Source organism: Anoplopoma fimbria, chromosome 12 (genome assembly GCF_027596085.1).
Source record: "Anoplopoma fimbria isolate UVic2021 breed Golden Eagle Sablefish chromosome 12, Afim_UVic_2022, whole genome shotgun sequence".
NCBI lineage: Eukaryota > Metazoa > Chordata > Actinopteri > Perciformes > Anoplopomatidae > Anoplopoma > Anoplopoma fimbria.
This window is the reverse complement of record NC_072460.1, coordinates 1854651-1869213: the sequence shown is the minus strand read 5'-3', so window position 1 is coordinate 1869213 and position 14563 is coordinate 1854651. Positions and strand designations below refer to the sequence as shown.

At 43.1% G+C, this 14563-nt stretch overlaps 2 protein-coding genes across 4 annotated transcripts in view; one reads left to right on the top strand and one right to left on the bottom strand.

The window, feature by feature from the left end:
- Positions 1-1727, bottom strand: part of LOC129099428 (protein SOGA1-like) — an 88042-nt gene extending 86315 nt beyond the window's left edge. The window contains 1 exon segment of the mRNA XM_054608663.1: positions 952-1727. Within this exon segment, the coding sequence (XP_054464638.1) occupies positions 952-1692 (741 nt within the window). The 5' untranslated portion in view covers positions 1693-1727.
- An 8749-nt stretch (positions 1728-10476) lies between these two features.
- Positions 10477-14563, top strand: part of LOC129099431 (oxysterol-binding protein-related protein 2-like) — a 23476-nt gene continuing 19389 nt past the window's right edge. For 2 of the 3 annotated variants that reach the window (XM_054608669.1, XM_054608667.1), the window contains exon 1: positions 10641-10715. The gene's annotated coding sequence lies outside the window, so the exon portion shown is untranslated. Of the gene's footprint in view, positions 10513-10640; positions 10716-14563 lie in introns of those variants that run through there. The other variant, XM_054608668.1, reaches the window with a different exon arrangement.

Genomic DNA, 14563 nt, shown 5'->3' with positions numbered 1-14563 from the left:
CCTGATTAGGAAAGTGACCAATCAACCTCCACAACATCAATCTCTTACCATTATTGGCTTGTCTGCTAACTGCCAGTTAGTGCTTGGGGGACATGCTAATATAATTGATCCTTCCTCTAATCAATCACTCTTCAGGCTGAATGGATCCGCTTGACCGGTTGGATCCATGTAGGTATAATACATGACGCTACTGGTGGGAGCTGTGAGGCGTCTTTACTGTGGAAGTCTGATGACATGTAATCCCACAGCGAGCCCAGGTGCAGCGATGGGCTGGTTGTTGTTTTGAGCACTGGTGTGTGTGTGTGTGTGGGGGGGGTTTCAGTTTGACACAACAATTCCGTACAGCTGTGAAATATTCAGAATTTTGACCATTTCTCATCAAATGTTATCTCTACTCTTGTACCTAATAAATATCTAATACCTAGCTGACTTCACTGCATACCACAAGACTGACAACCCCTCAGGCTGTTGAATAAATGACCCCCCACCCCTCATTATGTGAGTTGGAGGAAACACAACTGACAACACCGCCTGGTTATTTATGTTGAAAAGCCACTTTCTGCCAGGAATACATCCACATTATATATATATATAACTCTTTGCAGTGCTGCACATTTCCCCTAAATTGCACGTGCAGATATTTCCTAATGAAACATTTGAGGCCAGAAGGCTGCATGTTTATCTGGTGTGCTCCTGAGGATGCATGCTCTATATATCCATATATACATATATATATATACATAATATATATATATATTCATAACACCATCAGCATCCTGGTGGTGAGCAGCCTTGGATGGCATCTCTACTCACTGGGAAACCAGCCAGAGGCCTAACAGACTTTATGATAAATAATAATAAACCCCAGGTGTCTTCATGTCAATCACAGGTGAATAAATCCTCCATGCAGCAGATGTTGTTCATGCCTGTTTGTCATGTCACTGGACTTACTTTGAGGTAGTCATTCTCAGATCTCAGCTCTTCTATCTCCCGGACAAACTCCTCCTGCATGCCGTCCATGAGCTCCTCTGTGAGGTCTGAGAAGGCCAGGGAGGTGCTGGCCGGGACCCTGCTGTCAAACGAGGCGACCGAGGAGCGCTCCTCTCCCGGGGACAGGCTCCCTGCCCCGGCCTCCACGCACAGGGACAGCCGGTCCTTGCAGCAGTGGCTCCGGGACTCTGCGTCGCTGCTCACCGGCTCCGGGGAGTCGGAGAGCTCGGAGCTGCTGTCCGTCGGGGACGTCTTCCCTGCGGGGCAGCCGGAGTCCTTGGATGCATCATCGGATGCCAAGCTGGCGTCTGACACCTTCCTGCGTCCTCCTGTGGCCACCTTGGAGGTCTTGCACACCGGGGATGAGGAGGTCTTCCCCGCAGGCTTGGACCCCCCGCTGCGCTCCGGTTTGGCGTCCTTTCCTCTGGAGACCCGGCTGCTCAGGTGGATGGATCCCGGCTTTACGCTCAGGGTCGGGGTCCCGATGCCTCCACGGATCTTGGTGAGCGACCAGCCCGGTGCCTCCTTGGGTCTGGCCGGGGATGGAGCCCGGTTGATCTTCTTCTTCTCCCCGACGTCCGAGCCCTCAGTCCCGGCTCCGCTCTCCATCTTCTGCCGGAGATGGAGCCTCCGTTCCTTGGGCGAGGCGAAGACGAGGTGAGCCGGAGAGGTGTGGACATCAACCTCCTTTGTTTTTGTCATTCATTCCGGTTATGCCGACGCAAGAAAACCCTGAAATGAACTCCTCTCTTTGCTGGAACAGGAGGCAGAAGTTGTGGGTAAACAGACACAAAGGGAGGAGATCCTGCAGGGGGACAGACCAGAGATCCTGCAGGAGGACACGACCAGAGATCCTGCAGGGGGACAGACCAGAGATCCTGCAGGGGGGGGACAGGGGGACACGACCAGAGATCCTGCAGGAGGACACGACCAGAGATCCTGCAGGGGGACACAACCAGAGATCCTGCAGGGGGACACGACCAGAGATCCTGCAGGGGGACACGACCAGAGATCCTGCAGGGGGACACAACCAGAGATCCTGCAGGGGGACACGACCAGAGATCCTGCAGGGGGACACAGAGGGACCAGAGATCCTGCAGGGGACACGACAGAGATCCTGCAGGGGGACACGACCAGAGATCCTGCAGAGGGGGACACGACCAGAGATCCTGCAGAGATCCTGGGGGACACGACCAGAGATCCTGCAGGGGGACACGACCAGAGATCCTCAGAGGGACACGACCAGAGATCCTGCAGGGGGGGGACACGACCAGAGATCCTGCAGGGGGACACGACCAGAGATCCTGCAGGGGGACACGACCAGAGATCCTGCAGGGGGACACAACCAGAGATCCTGCAGGGGGACACGACCAGAGATCCTGCAGGGGGACACGACCAGAGATCCTGCAGGGGGACACGACCAGAGATCCTGCAGGGGGACCAGAGATCCTGGGTAGAGGCAGGAGCAACAGAGAACTGCAACAAAACTGCAACAAAAACGCAACAAATGATCCGGTCTCCTGCAGGGGGTTTGTAGAGGCAGGAAGCAACAAAACTGCAACAAAACTGCAACAAAAACGCAACAAATGATCCGGTCTCCCGCTGTGTTTGTTCTGATGGTCGCCTCCTCTCTTCAGGAAATGTGTCTCGATGACATCAACGAGCCGGTTCCTGCTCAGAGGAGTTGTTGGTGAGAACAGAGAGGCGGTGTGCTGGATCAGGTCTACCCCCTCTCTCTCCCCGTTCCTCCGCCCAGATAACGGACCTGGAGGAGGGAGAGGGAGGGAGAGAGAGAGAGAGAGAGAGAGAGAGAGAGAGAGAGAGAGAGAGAGAGAGACTTCTGCAGCTCTCTGTCGCCACCATGGCAGAATATAAGGAAACAGCAGGGAGCATGCAAAATATAATAATGTATGGATGCTCTGATGGATGCATGAGGAGCAGGATTGCTGTAGAGCCAACACATATATGAATATACATAAATATATACATATATATATTTATGTACAGGTCAGTGGACAGTCATAGGCTAATGTGTGCACAAAATGACACCAGATTATCCATTTACCAATTCTGCTAGACCCCTCCTCACCATCTTCCTTCTGTCTGCACACTGTCAGGATGAATTGTTTAGGTTTATTTTTATGGATGGATATTTAAACGTTTTGTTGCAGCTCGCCAATGAGATCAACACATAGACACTCAATAGAGAGGGGAGAGGAGACACTGTTAATAAGCAAAATGATGAAATAATCAAAGACTATGCACTAAAAACCTATAAGTGGAAAAAACACAATAATGTTTCCGCAGAATAAAATAATCCATCGTTAACATGAACCCTTAATTTGGTTCGGAAAGAGTCTCTCTATCATGATCAAATTATAATAATCCTGTATCTTTTTGTTCAAAGTTGAGTCTTTTCTGCCAAATAAATCCCAATAACTGGTACTCCCTCATGATGGGTTGGCACGCTCTCTAGAATACCCTAAATCAGACCACACAAATAATAATCTATTGAATACAACATTTAGTAAAATGAATTAGCGCCAGTAAGACTAATTACATTTGTCAGCTAAAGATAATTGTGTATTATGTTAAAATATCCAACTTAATCTTTAACACCAGAGGACATCCTATGTCAGTATGTAGTATGTTTCTATACAGACATGTCCACTGCCATTCCCATCATGATTAATTCACATCCTTGCAAGCAAGTCTCAGGTTACCTGTATGTTAAGCAAGTTGGGTTTTTACCAGGTTCAACATTTTAATTCAATGTGTTTAGCATGATAACACGTTCTAATTAGCAATAAAGACACCATGCAACTGAGGAGTCAGTTTTTGCAAGTATTTAGTCATTAATGTAGCAAAAGCATTGGACATATGGAAATTTAGTATTGATGCTGGTGCCAGATGAGAAGTTATGGGACAGTTCCTCCTGTGGCGGACATTAATGCCAATACAGAAGACTTATCACTAAAAACCACAAATGTCAACCTCAAGGTGGCGCTAGAGAGAAAGTCAGGGGATCATCAAAGTCATTAGGATTCGTCCTCTGGAGACCACGAATGTTGGTGCAGAATTTCATAGCATTCCAGTGTATAATTGTTGAGACATTCCTCTTAAAGCAAGAACATGTCCTGTGAATGAAACAAATGTACCATAACCTTTTTATTCTCACACATTACAGATGTTCTGAATGGTTATTATTAAGTATGTACTCGATCATACTGTACTAAAATGTCATGTAACTACATTCCCTTAAACACCATGTTTCTCGGTACATATATCTAGGAACCATTAAGTTGATGGGTGAAAGTGTGTTTCTGCAGTATTTTCCACAAGTGACAGGGACATTATATTGATGACCTGTTTCATAATTAAAGCTGAAGAGTGGGACCTCCTCCTCCTCTGCTGCCTTCTATTCCCTATCTCTAATAATAACCGTATTAATGTTTCTTCTCCCCGTGTCTGCTGTTTCCTCAGTAGTATGACTGCATGTATGTACATACTCCTCCATCGCACTGTAACTCCCGATGTTCATGCAACAGCGTCTATATTGTTATTCCCTCTCTGATCGTGATCTCATGTCTCTGTTGTCAAACCGTGACCGTCATCAGATTAAAGTCTCATCAGTGAACCAAGACATGATGTCGATATAGTCTGCGGTGGCATGCAGAATCACACCGTGTGAATGATTTATGAGCAGTAACTCGAACGGCAAACGCAGACTTAGAGCAGTTGGAATAGATTTTTGCCACTCAGGGATTTGCTTTAGAGTACAGAAGGTCGTATTTGAAACTGGCCATGGTTACATTCACACAAATAATGTGGCACAATAGTGAGAACAAGGTCTCTTCAATAGGAAACTGATTATTGTGCCATTATGCTCTATGCACACCAGAAATACTGCCAATAAAAGGCTCACTGTGCTGAAGAAGGGTTTTACATCTGTTGTGTTAAACATTTAGAGTCTGGAACCCCTGTGATGAGGAAAATCCTCTTGTGCAGAGGAAGTGTTGTTGTTAAGCATGCAAGCAGCTTAGTGAAAGAATCAAACTGACAGAAAAGACATGAGAAAACAACATCTAAGTAAAAGAGTTCACAGCACTGTCTACACTGTTTGATATTTGAAGACATCAAAGTAAAAATGCCATTATTGCTAAGCAACCAAAAGCAGACATCCTATTTAACTGAAATCTTCCTGCGGTGATATCGCACGAGCTTGAATCCATTTACATGAGAGGTCAATGTGGTACCGGTATATTTTGTTTCCCTTCTGTGCATTGTAATTCTATGCTCAAATTGCACATGTATCAATAATCCAATTCAACATTGAAATTTAGATTAGTAGAATGGATCTTTGAATCATTAATGAGCAGGCCATTCATAGTATAGGGGGGTGGTAAAAGGCATTCATTAAATAATTAAGCAGAAACCCAAGTGCAACAGCAACAGCCCCCACTGATAACCCTACACGAAACACAAGGGTCTGGACCAGTGGAGCAAATGAGCAGTTCAGTGAAGAACCTGTATGAGAGCAGCAGCGTTGCAGCATCCCAGCAATGCTGGTGCAGTTTGTTCCTTGCTGCTAGCTCTTTTCTCTTAAAATGAAAAGTGACATTTATTAGGCATTATATATTAGCATTGTAATGACAAACGTATCAGTACGTGGAGTTTTTCATTTGACTTGTTCCTGTTAGAGTTGGGGTTGCTACTGTATCTGTGTAGCAAGGCCTCAATCAGCGCCTCATTTTGATGAAGAAGCTCACTGCTCAGTATGCTAGCATTAGCTAGTTTGAACATGCTAACATAGCATTAGCTTTCCAGTAAAAATAAATGAAGATAACAGGGGGATGTATTCTGAGTAAAACAATACCCTTTTTTAAGTAAGAAATATATTATTTGTATTTAATATATTTCTTACTGGGTGGTATTTTTTAATTGTCTGTGTGCAATATTTGCGATTGAAGTGCAGGGCCCGAATACATTATTGGTTGATTTGATTAATGATTTGTGTAACTCGTATAATCACATGTATTTTATTTATTTTTTGTCTATATTTTTGGGTGCTTGTTACTTTTGCAGGTAGTTTAGTTCATATTTTGTTGAAGCTATTCAAGAAATAGAATATGTAACCCTGAGCAGCTTTTGCTGAGGGCTCCAAAAATGATACGGCCGGCCCTGTGTGGGATGGTGGAAACTGTTCAAATGTGTCATGGACGGTTTAACTGCTCTGGGCATCACAGTGCTGTGGACACAGAGCGTTCTCTGTCAGAAACCAGTCAGGCAACCAGCCAGCATGGCAGACTGAGGGCCAACCAGTCATCTTCCACTCATTCTAACTTTCTCTTACAGAATGTGTGAATCTTCTAAGCGTGGTTTCTTTGTTATTACGTCATGTGGATTCTTTTTCAGGACTGATAAATTGACTTTGGTCATTACTGGTTTGTCTGATATCAGTCATTGAAACATAAAGAATGCGAGTTTAAACGAGGTGATGAGCAGCGAGCCCCACCCGGCTGTCGTTTAGCCCTCGATGACCGGAGGGAGGAGACCCATCCGACCAACCAGCAAACACTCGTTAACAATGAGCATATTTGACTAATTATCTGTGAAATAACACCCTAGTGGGCCTTTCATTGCCGTCCAATCTGGGTATTAGAGTCCAGATTTCCAGTCTGCTTTGCAATAATGGAAATTTGCTGTGCTTGCAAAGTTATCTTCAGTCAAGTAATTGGAAAGCAGTGGGTGTGTTGGTGGTTATGAGGAGGAGCTGCCTCAGCAGGGCAACTGCTACGTTCTGCCTGCTGACATGAGGGGACAGATACTTTGTTACCATAGAGTGCTGCTGGGATGAGTCCTAAAACACTTAGAATTTTACTTTTTGTCCTACAATATGAAAAACATCAATAAATATGCCTCTTGTGAATTTTGAAGCTTTTATGTGTTTTAAAAAGGCGATTGCTAACAAGTAGCTAAATGGGACTACTAAATATCATCAAATACAATATAATTCTCCATCCGTGCCACATTCATTATTACTGTGTATTTCTAATCACACTTTTTATTACTGTGCCATTGAAGTGGACTAAACCTCTGTGGGTCTTCCCTTAAAGCTGTAACTAGTGATTCTGCAGCAGTGTTGCCAGCCTCAACTGATTATTTTCAATCCCTCTGCCAGAGTCAGTGGGGACTTTTGTCTGAGTCTCATTTGGCCCGTTTTATCTGGAATAACACATTTCTCCCCAGATCTCCCTCCCTGCTGGGAACAGTAGATGGCCTATATAGAATGATATCACATCACAGACCTCATGCTGTCACTGCTTGGTCACCCCTGGGGCTCTTCAAAAATGTGCAGTATATGTCAGTGTATTTATGAGTGATCCCATACTCCTATCCCTGTTTAAGATTATACAGATGTAAATATCATGATGATCTTGGCTTTAAAAGGCCCCATTATTGAATTTAAAATTCAGATTGTCATCGTGGCAGCTTTGTATCCTTGTTCCAGACTTCATCACAACTAATTGGAATATAATCTTGTATTCAGAGGAGGATCAAACCCTCTGCCCTGTTGAAGTGTCCTTGAGCAAGGCACTCTATCCCTATAGCACCAAGGTGTGCTGTTGTATATTGGATGCTTTGCTCGGAAGAGATTAAATGAATCTTCCTAATGCCAAACACATGATGACCCAGCTATAAAAAGACATGAAAAAATACAATAAAATATCAGTTATCCAGAGTCTGTCCTTCATTACTAGAGGACGAGTCCATCATCTGGGAGCAAAGTTCCTCTATCTTCTACCTCCATCTAGTGGTGAGAAGAGAAACATACAGTTAGAACTGACAGTGACACACATGAGGAAGAAAAGGCCTGTTTGCTGGTACATGTGTTTGGTAAATACCAACACAATTGCTTTGCCAAAAGTGTCTTTATGTTGAAGGAAGATTTAGGTAAACTATTCAAATAATTATTATGGTGTTTATTGGCGATGAAAGGCAGAGAAATTCAAATGTTTAACCAGCTGCTGTTAAATCCATGATGCATGCCATCGTGAATAATGCTTTTTTGTTCTCAAGAGTGATGTTTTTGAAGCTTTCAAGCATGCCCCCTTTTTGATCAAATGTATTTTAGGGAAGCTTTTTAAACTGCGTGCCCTATTTCCTTTGTTTTGATGTATTTTAGGAAGCCTTTTGTAACGCCATGTCTAGGGACTATAGGGGGAAAATAGACCATCTCTCTTTTTATTACTCGCCATGTAGAGCATGTAGACAATAAAAGTATTTATGCTGAGTCTCTTTTTAGCCTACTGGCATATTTTTCAAATATGCAGCATCACTCTTAACACATTTCTAATTTGCATGTAAGTGTTTTATATTTGCTTTTGTGATCATCTGTATGTACAGTGCATGACTTTGTCTTTGTGTGTTTGGCTGTGTACAAGCATGACTGTGTCCCACTGTGAGCATGAATAGAGACCTTTTTCTGTTCTCTGCCTGTTCCCTCCTCCTCCTCTCCTGCTTTCTCTCATCCTATCCCTCTGTTCTCTTTCCCTTCTTTCTCATCACACCATCGTGGTTGTTATGTAATGATGGGAAAAAGAAATACACTGCTTGTCTGTTTGATGCTACCCACAACATCAAATCATTATTGATGATTCCACTTTTCTGTGTGCAGTCATACGCAGAGTTCAGTTTTAAAAGCAAGGAAAGCTGGCACTTTGTACAATTATTTTCATGCTTTATTAACTTTTAGTGCTAAGCCCTTTTTTCCAATATCTTTTGGAGATGATGACCACCACTGCTTATCTTAAATTACCCAGAAATGCATCAAGACTCGTGTGTCTGACGAGTTTTTGGAGGAAAGAGCTATGAGTGACCAGTACGTTTTTAGAACAACTAATTGATGAGCTTTATGAAACTGATTATAAGTTGAATCACAACTGTTTTATACCAACATATGATATGAGGAACATAAGGGTACTTATTGACACAGGAATCCCCAACATGACAAATCAACACAGTTAAGACTAATTGAGTTACTTGATTACACTCTTCTGTGAACATGAGTGTATTAGAGATTCTGTCAGTGTAGACTTTATGCCTGGTTCTTCGTCATGCCTGTCCTATTTTCTAAGCAGGCAGCCAGCTGTATCAAACATATCAATGACTGACAGGCTGCATTATTGATGAGAGAGATAATACAGGCTGGGCAAGCTGATGTCTCGCAAACAGGGCTTGAAAATAAACACCAGCTATCTAGAGGCCAAATGTTACATCAACAAGACAGTATAGATGAAGGAGGTGACATATTTCTGTGACAAAGATATCAACTTTACACACTCAGAAAAGCTAATGGATTTAAACCTCATCATCTCCTGATGTATTCAAACACCCAGAAAGACCATATTAGGACATACAGATGCAACACTTTAATACGAACCGCTTTCTCCATATTTTCTAACAATCTTCAGATTACAATTTTTTCCCATCATTATCATCACTGTCACCTGCTGGCGTTAAAAAAAACAAGTCATTGAGTGCAGATAGACAAATTCCAGTCATTCTCATCATGTTCTGATAATCTTGTTTAAAGATAAAGAGGAGACGTCTGGATTATGAAACCATCAGGGTGTGGTGTTTAGTGGCCACCTCCGTACACAATCCACCTGGTTTTATGATTAATATCATCATATATACAAAACAGTTCAAAATACTAGTTAAATCTAATTATTGACTGCTATGTTTCATACTTTTTTGAAAATGAATTGATATATTAAATCAGTAACTGTATGAACAAAACAAGAGTGTGACTGTAGTAACGCTCAGAGTGCAAAGATCCATCCCATGATGTACAGTACCAGTCAAAGGTTCGGACACACCTTCTCATTCAACTACTTTGAAGAATGTAAAATATAAAACATATTCTGGTTTGTTGAGCATTTGTTTGTTTAGCACATAATTCCATATGTGTTCCTTCCTTCCTTCCCACATGACACTAATACACTGTGCAATACAATAGCTATAAAAGTTTCTGTCTGTATATATAATATTTCAGTTACTGTGGATTCTTTACTGTTTTTTACTGTTTTTTTATTGCTCATTTGCTTATATATAATATATATAATATATTGTTTTACTCTTGTTTGCACTATCCTCTCTGCTGCTGTAATCCTGCAAATGTCCCTGCTGCTGGACTAATAAAGGATTATCTTATCTTATCTTATCATAGTTTGGATGTCTTCAATATTATATTAATCTACAATGTAGAAAAAATAAAATAAAAATAAAAACCATTGAGTGAGAAGGTGTGTCTTGTATTTGTGCCGCCCCTTCAACCTGCATCGCTATTGGCCAAGCGTCCCGGCCCCTGATTGGCTGCGGACCGTGCTCGTCACTCATCTAACCACGCCCCCTTCTGCCTGTGACTTCCGCTTCTGTGTCAGAACAGAACACACTGAACTCCAGAGAACCTCCGAGAACACACACACACACACACACACACACACACACACCGCCGAGGTAAGGAAGGCCTCACACACACACACACACACACACACGCACACACACACACACACTCTGACCTCTGACCTCTGAGCTTTAGCTGTGTTTAAAGGAGGGATGCTAGCTGTGTTAGCCTCTCTGTTAGCCGCTGATGCTAGCTGTGTGTGTGTGTGTTTACTGACTGTTTATTCACGTGAGATGGCTGCTTCGTGTTCTTATAGGTGTGTGTGATGTTCACTCATGACTAGAAACCAAGTTTAACAAGCAGTCAGTCCACGTTAGCATTATGGGATGGATGAGGTCAGAGCAAACAGCCTGACAGTGGAGTGACTGTATCAGACAGCCTGCCAGTGAAGTGACTGTACCAGCAAACAGCCTGACAGTGAAGTGACTGTACCAACAAACAGCCTGACAGTGAAGTGACTGTACCAACAAACAGCCTGACAGTGAAGTGACTGTACCAACAAACAGCCTGACAGTGAAGTGACTGTACCAACAAACAGCCTGACAGTGAAGTGACTGTACCAACAAACACAGTGAAGTGACTGTACCAACAAACAGCCTGACAGTGAAGTGACTGTATCAGACAGCCTGACAGTGGAGTGACTGTACCAACAAACAGCCTGACAGTGAAGTGACTGTATCAAACAGCCTGACAGTGAAGTGACTGTACCAACAAACAGCCTGACAGTGAAGTGACTGTACCATCAAACAGCCTGACAGTGGAGTGACTGTATCAAACAGCCTGACAGTGGAGTGACTGTATCAAACAGCCTGACAGTGGAGTGACTGTACCAACAAACAGCCTGACAGTGAAGTGACTGTACCAACAAACAGCCTGCCAGTGGAGTGACTGTATCAAACAGCCTGCCAGTACCAACAAACAGCCTGACAGTGGAAGTGACTGTATCAAACAGCCTTGGATGACTGTAACAGTGAAGTGACTGTATTAAACAGCCTGACAGTGAAGTGATATTGTAGATTTGTTTTAATAACTCAGGATCTGACACAGCGTTTGGAGATAAATCAGTTAAAACATTTGGATGTTAACTGCTGTGATTATATTCATAACTGAGTTTGAGTTTATTGCTTCATTACAGGAGACACCAGGACATTCCTGGTGGAATTACAACTGTTGTCATTTTGTTATTTGTCTCGACTTCCTCCCAAAGGTGCCTTCGTCACCTCCTCGGTCCGTTGCTATGGCGATGGTCTCCATTTGAACGTGGAGTATCAACGGACGACCTTTCCCTCTGCAGACCGGCAGAGCGAGGCGGGATGGATGAGATGTCTCTGCGTTTGTTGATGTGGTGGTTCTGCTGGTGTTGATTATGTGAACACCTTCAGAAACCATTGTGCAATATGGATTTTATTTTTAGTTCTGTTGTGAAATGTGAGGGAACAGGAAAGAGCTTTTTGCAAGGCATGTCCTAAAAGCCAGATTTCAACACCATATTGCAGTGAAGGCAGGACGGATGTAACGCTGCTGTATCTGCACCGGGTTGCCACGTGGGGATCGGGCAGAGTTTGAGCTAACGCTGGTCCAGGCAACCATCCAGGCAACAGAGAAACAATACTGTATGTATCATTTATGATGAGAGCAGGGTAACAGGCGGCCAATCAGCAGCCTGTCTGAGGATACAAAGCCGTTGTGTTGTTTGGCTCGTGGTCAGAGGCAGTGCATGCTGGTCAGCAGGGACACACTGTGAGAAGCAGCTGTCTGCCATTATATCAGATTATGAATAATGATCTGTTATTCATTTCCTGATGGCGTTTGACAGCTATTTTACTTTTAACTCCGTTATTTGTGGCAGCATGTCAGGACAATTGGGGGACCGAGTACTGACTGCAAGAAGTGTGTTTGGGCAGCTTGGTTTGCTTTCAGTCTTCCCTCTTCTTGTTTACTTACAGCAACAAACACTTCTCGTTTATCAAGATGAAGAAGGGCTCTCGCTGCAGAAACTGACTGAAAGAATGTAAACACAACTATGAAACCAGTCCAGACGATGTGAGGCCTGGTCATTAAGAGCTGCTAAAGCAATCAACAGGTTTAATCCAAAAACACATTAGAAATCCATCCTAAATCATCATCATCATAAAAGTTGCTTTTGTGCGATTGTTTGTTAGGAGTGTCAAGGCGTTTCAGAGCCGACACATGAAAGAAGTTTAGAGGCAAAACGCTGAGCCGGCTTTCTATCGATAAACCTGTGAAAGTAAGACTCCTCCCAGCAGGGATCAATGGAAGGTGCTGAGGCACACTGCATTGGATGCTGGTTTGTGTGTGCGTGTGCGTGTGCATGTGTGTGTGAGACTGTGTGCTCAGCATCCTACTCAGAACGAGAGAGTTTTTCGTTCTTTAAGGGTTTACACTGAAGCTGGAGGATCATGAGGAGGACAGACTGGTCACCACGGTCAGAAGCAGACACACAAAGTATCTCGGTGAACACTGCTGATATTACATCCAGTCCTCAAGCAAAACAAAAGGAATTGTAGATAATCCATGTGAAGCTACTTAGTTTCAGGCTAGCTTTAGTCTTTGCTTGGAGAACCAGGTACTGAGTGATTGTTTTCAGTCGTCAACGATGGACCTGACTCACTCAGAATCTTATTCTTCAGATGATTAATGTGTGGAAGCTTTTTTAATTCTTAGTGCCGTTAGTTTGACTCATGCAGCTTTGTTTCTCTAGTTGTGTGGGCATATGTCATTTTTTCCTTCCTGACTAATACTTCTTCACCCATTCATTTTAATCATGGGTTAAATACACACATTAGAAAGGTTTCTTCTGGTTTCAGGGGCTAAAATCCTCAAAGACTTTTTCTTTGACGTCCTTGTATTTCTTTGACCTTTAAGTTCCGGGTATGAATGCAACGTAAATGGCTGGATGCACGTTGTTTTGCTTCAGTGGGAATAGATACAAATGCAAAAGGTTGAAAGGATGAAAAGAGAAATGATTTTCTTTCCAAGTAACGAATTGACAATGTTGCATTTTCAGCATCTCTTTGGAGTCCGTCTTGCAGCCAGTCCCTGTTTCTCATAAATGTGTCGCTTCATACTTTCTTATGTTGATTTCTTTCAGCTGCACCGGTGTGTGCTTTAAGCTGATTAGGTTCAGGATGTTGCTGTTGCACCTCTTTTGGTTTTGCTGAGCAGTGTTAATGTAGCCAGCGGTGCAGTCCTCCCTCTGCAGAGCAGCATCCATGTTGACGTTAGCACTTACAAAACGCTCCTCTCAGAGGAGGCTCTCCGACAAGGCCAGTCTTGTGATTGAGGTGGAATGAATTTGATTTCATACTCGCGGTCGTAGTTTAATAAAAAGGCATTTGTGGGCTATGGTTATTAAAACTCTCCCTTTTGGTCATTTTAAAGCTTTGGAATTACTTTTTCTTTTTCCTGCTTCAGAGCCAGGGTTTGGCTTGTTTGTGAGATTGGAGACAGCTCTCAGGTTAAGCACCTATGGCCCACCTATGTTGTTACATATAGATGTTACCAGGTCATAAAGACAACCTGACACTGTGCCTTTGTAAGTAATCTGCCACAGTGTTGTAGGATGAGACAAATGAGAGCGAGACAAAGTTCTAAAAGGCTCACAGATGATTACTGAACAGTACTTTCTGTAATACAGAAACAAAAATAAATGCAAAAGAAAAAATATAGCTACGACCTACTGTAAAGTACCTGCTTGTGAGGTTTTAACCAAATAAACAACATTTAGTTAGCTTAAAGTACATTGGAAGTACCTGAAATGTTAAAAATAAAATATTTTAAGTTCTTAGAGGAACTAATCAGCCTCAGGATCTGAACTGAACTCAGTCAGGATGTTAGGAGTCCTAATATAGCAATGAGCCAATCAAGTTTTGTTAGCTTGCAAATTGATTTTGTAGCAAACAGAATGAACATTGTACACAACTTTTGTGGTTGTAGTAGTTTTCCTAATTGGGGAGCATAAACTGCAGTTGAGAAGCTGACTAAAATCTGTGTGTAAAGGTTCAGAAGGCTCCTGAAAAAAATAATCTAAAGTGGAAAAGGATCTCCGGTCCGATGTGAGAAGCCACTGGTCTGGCCGGGCAG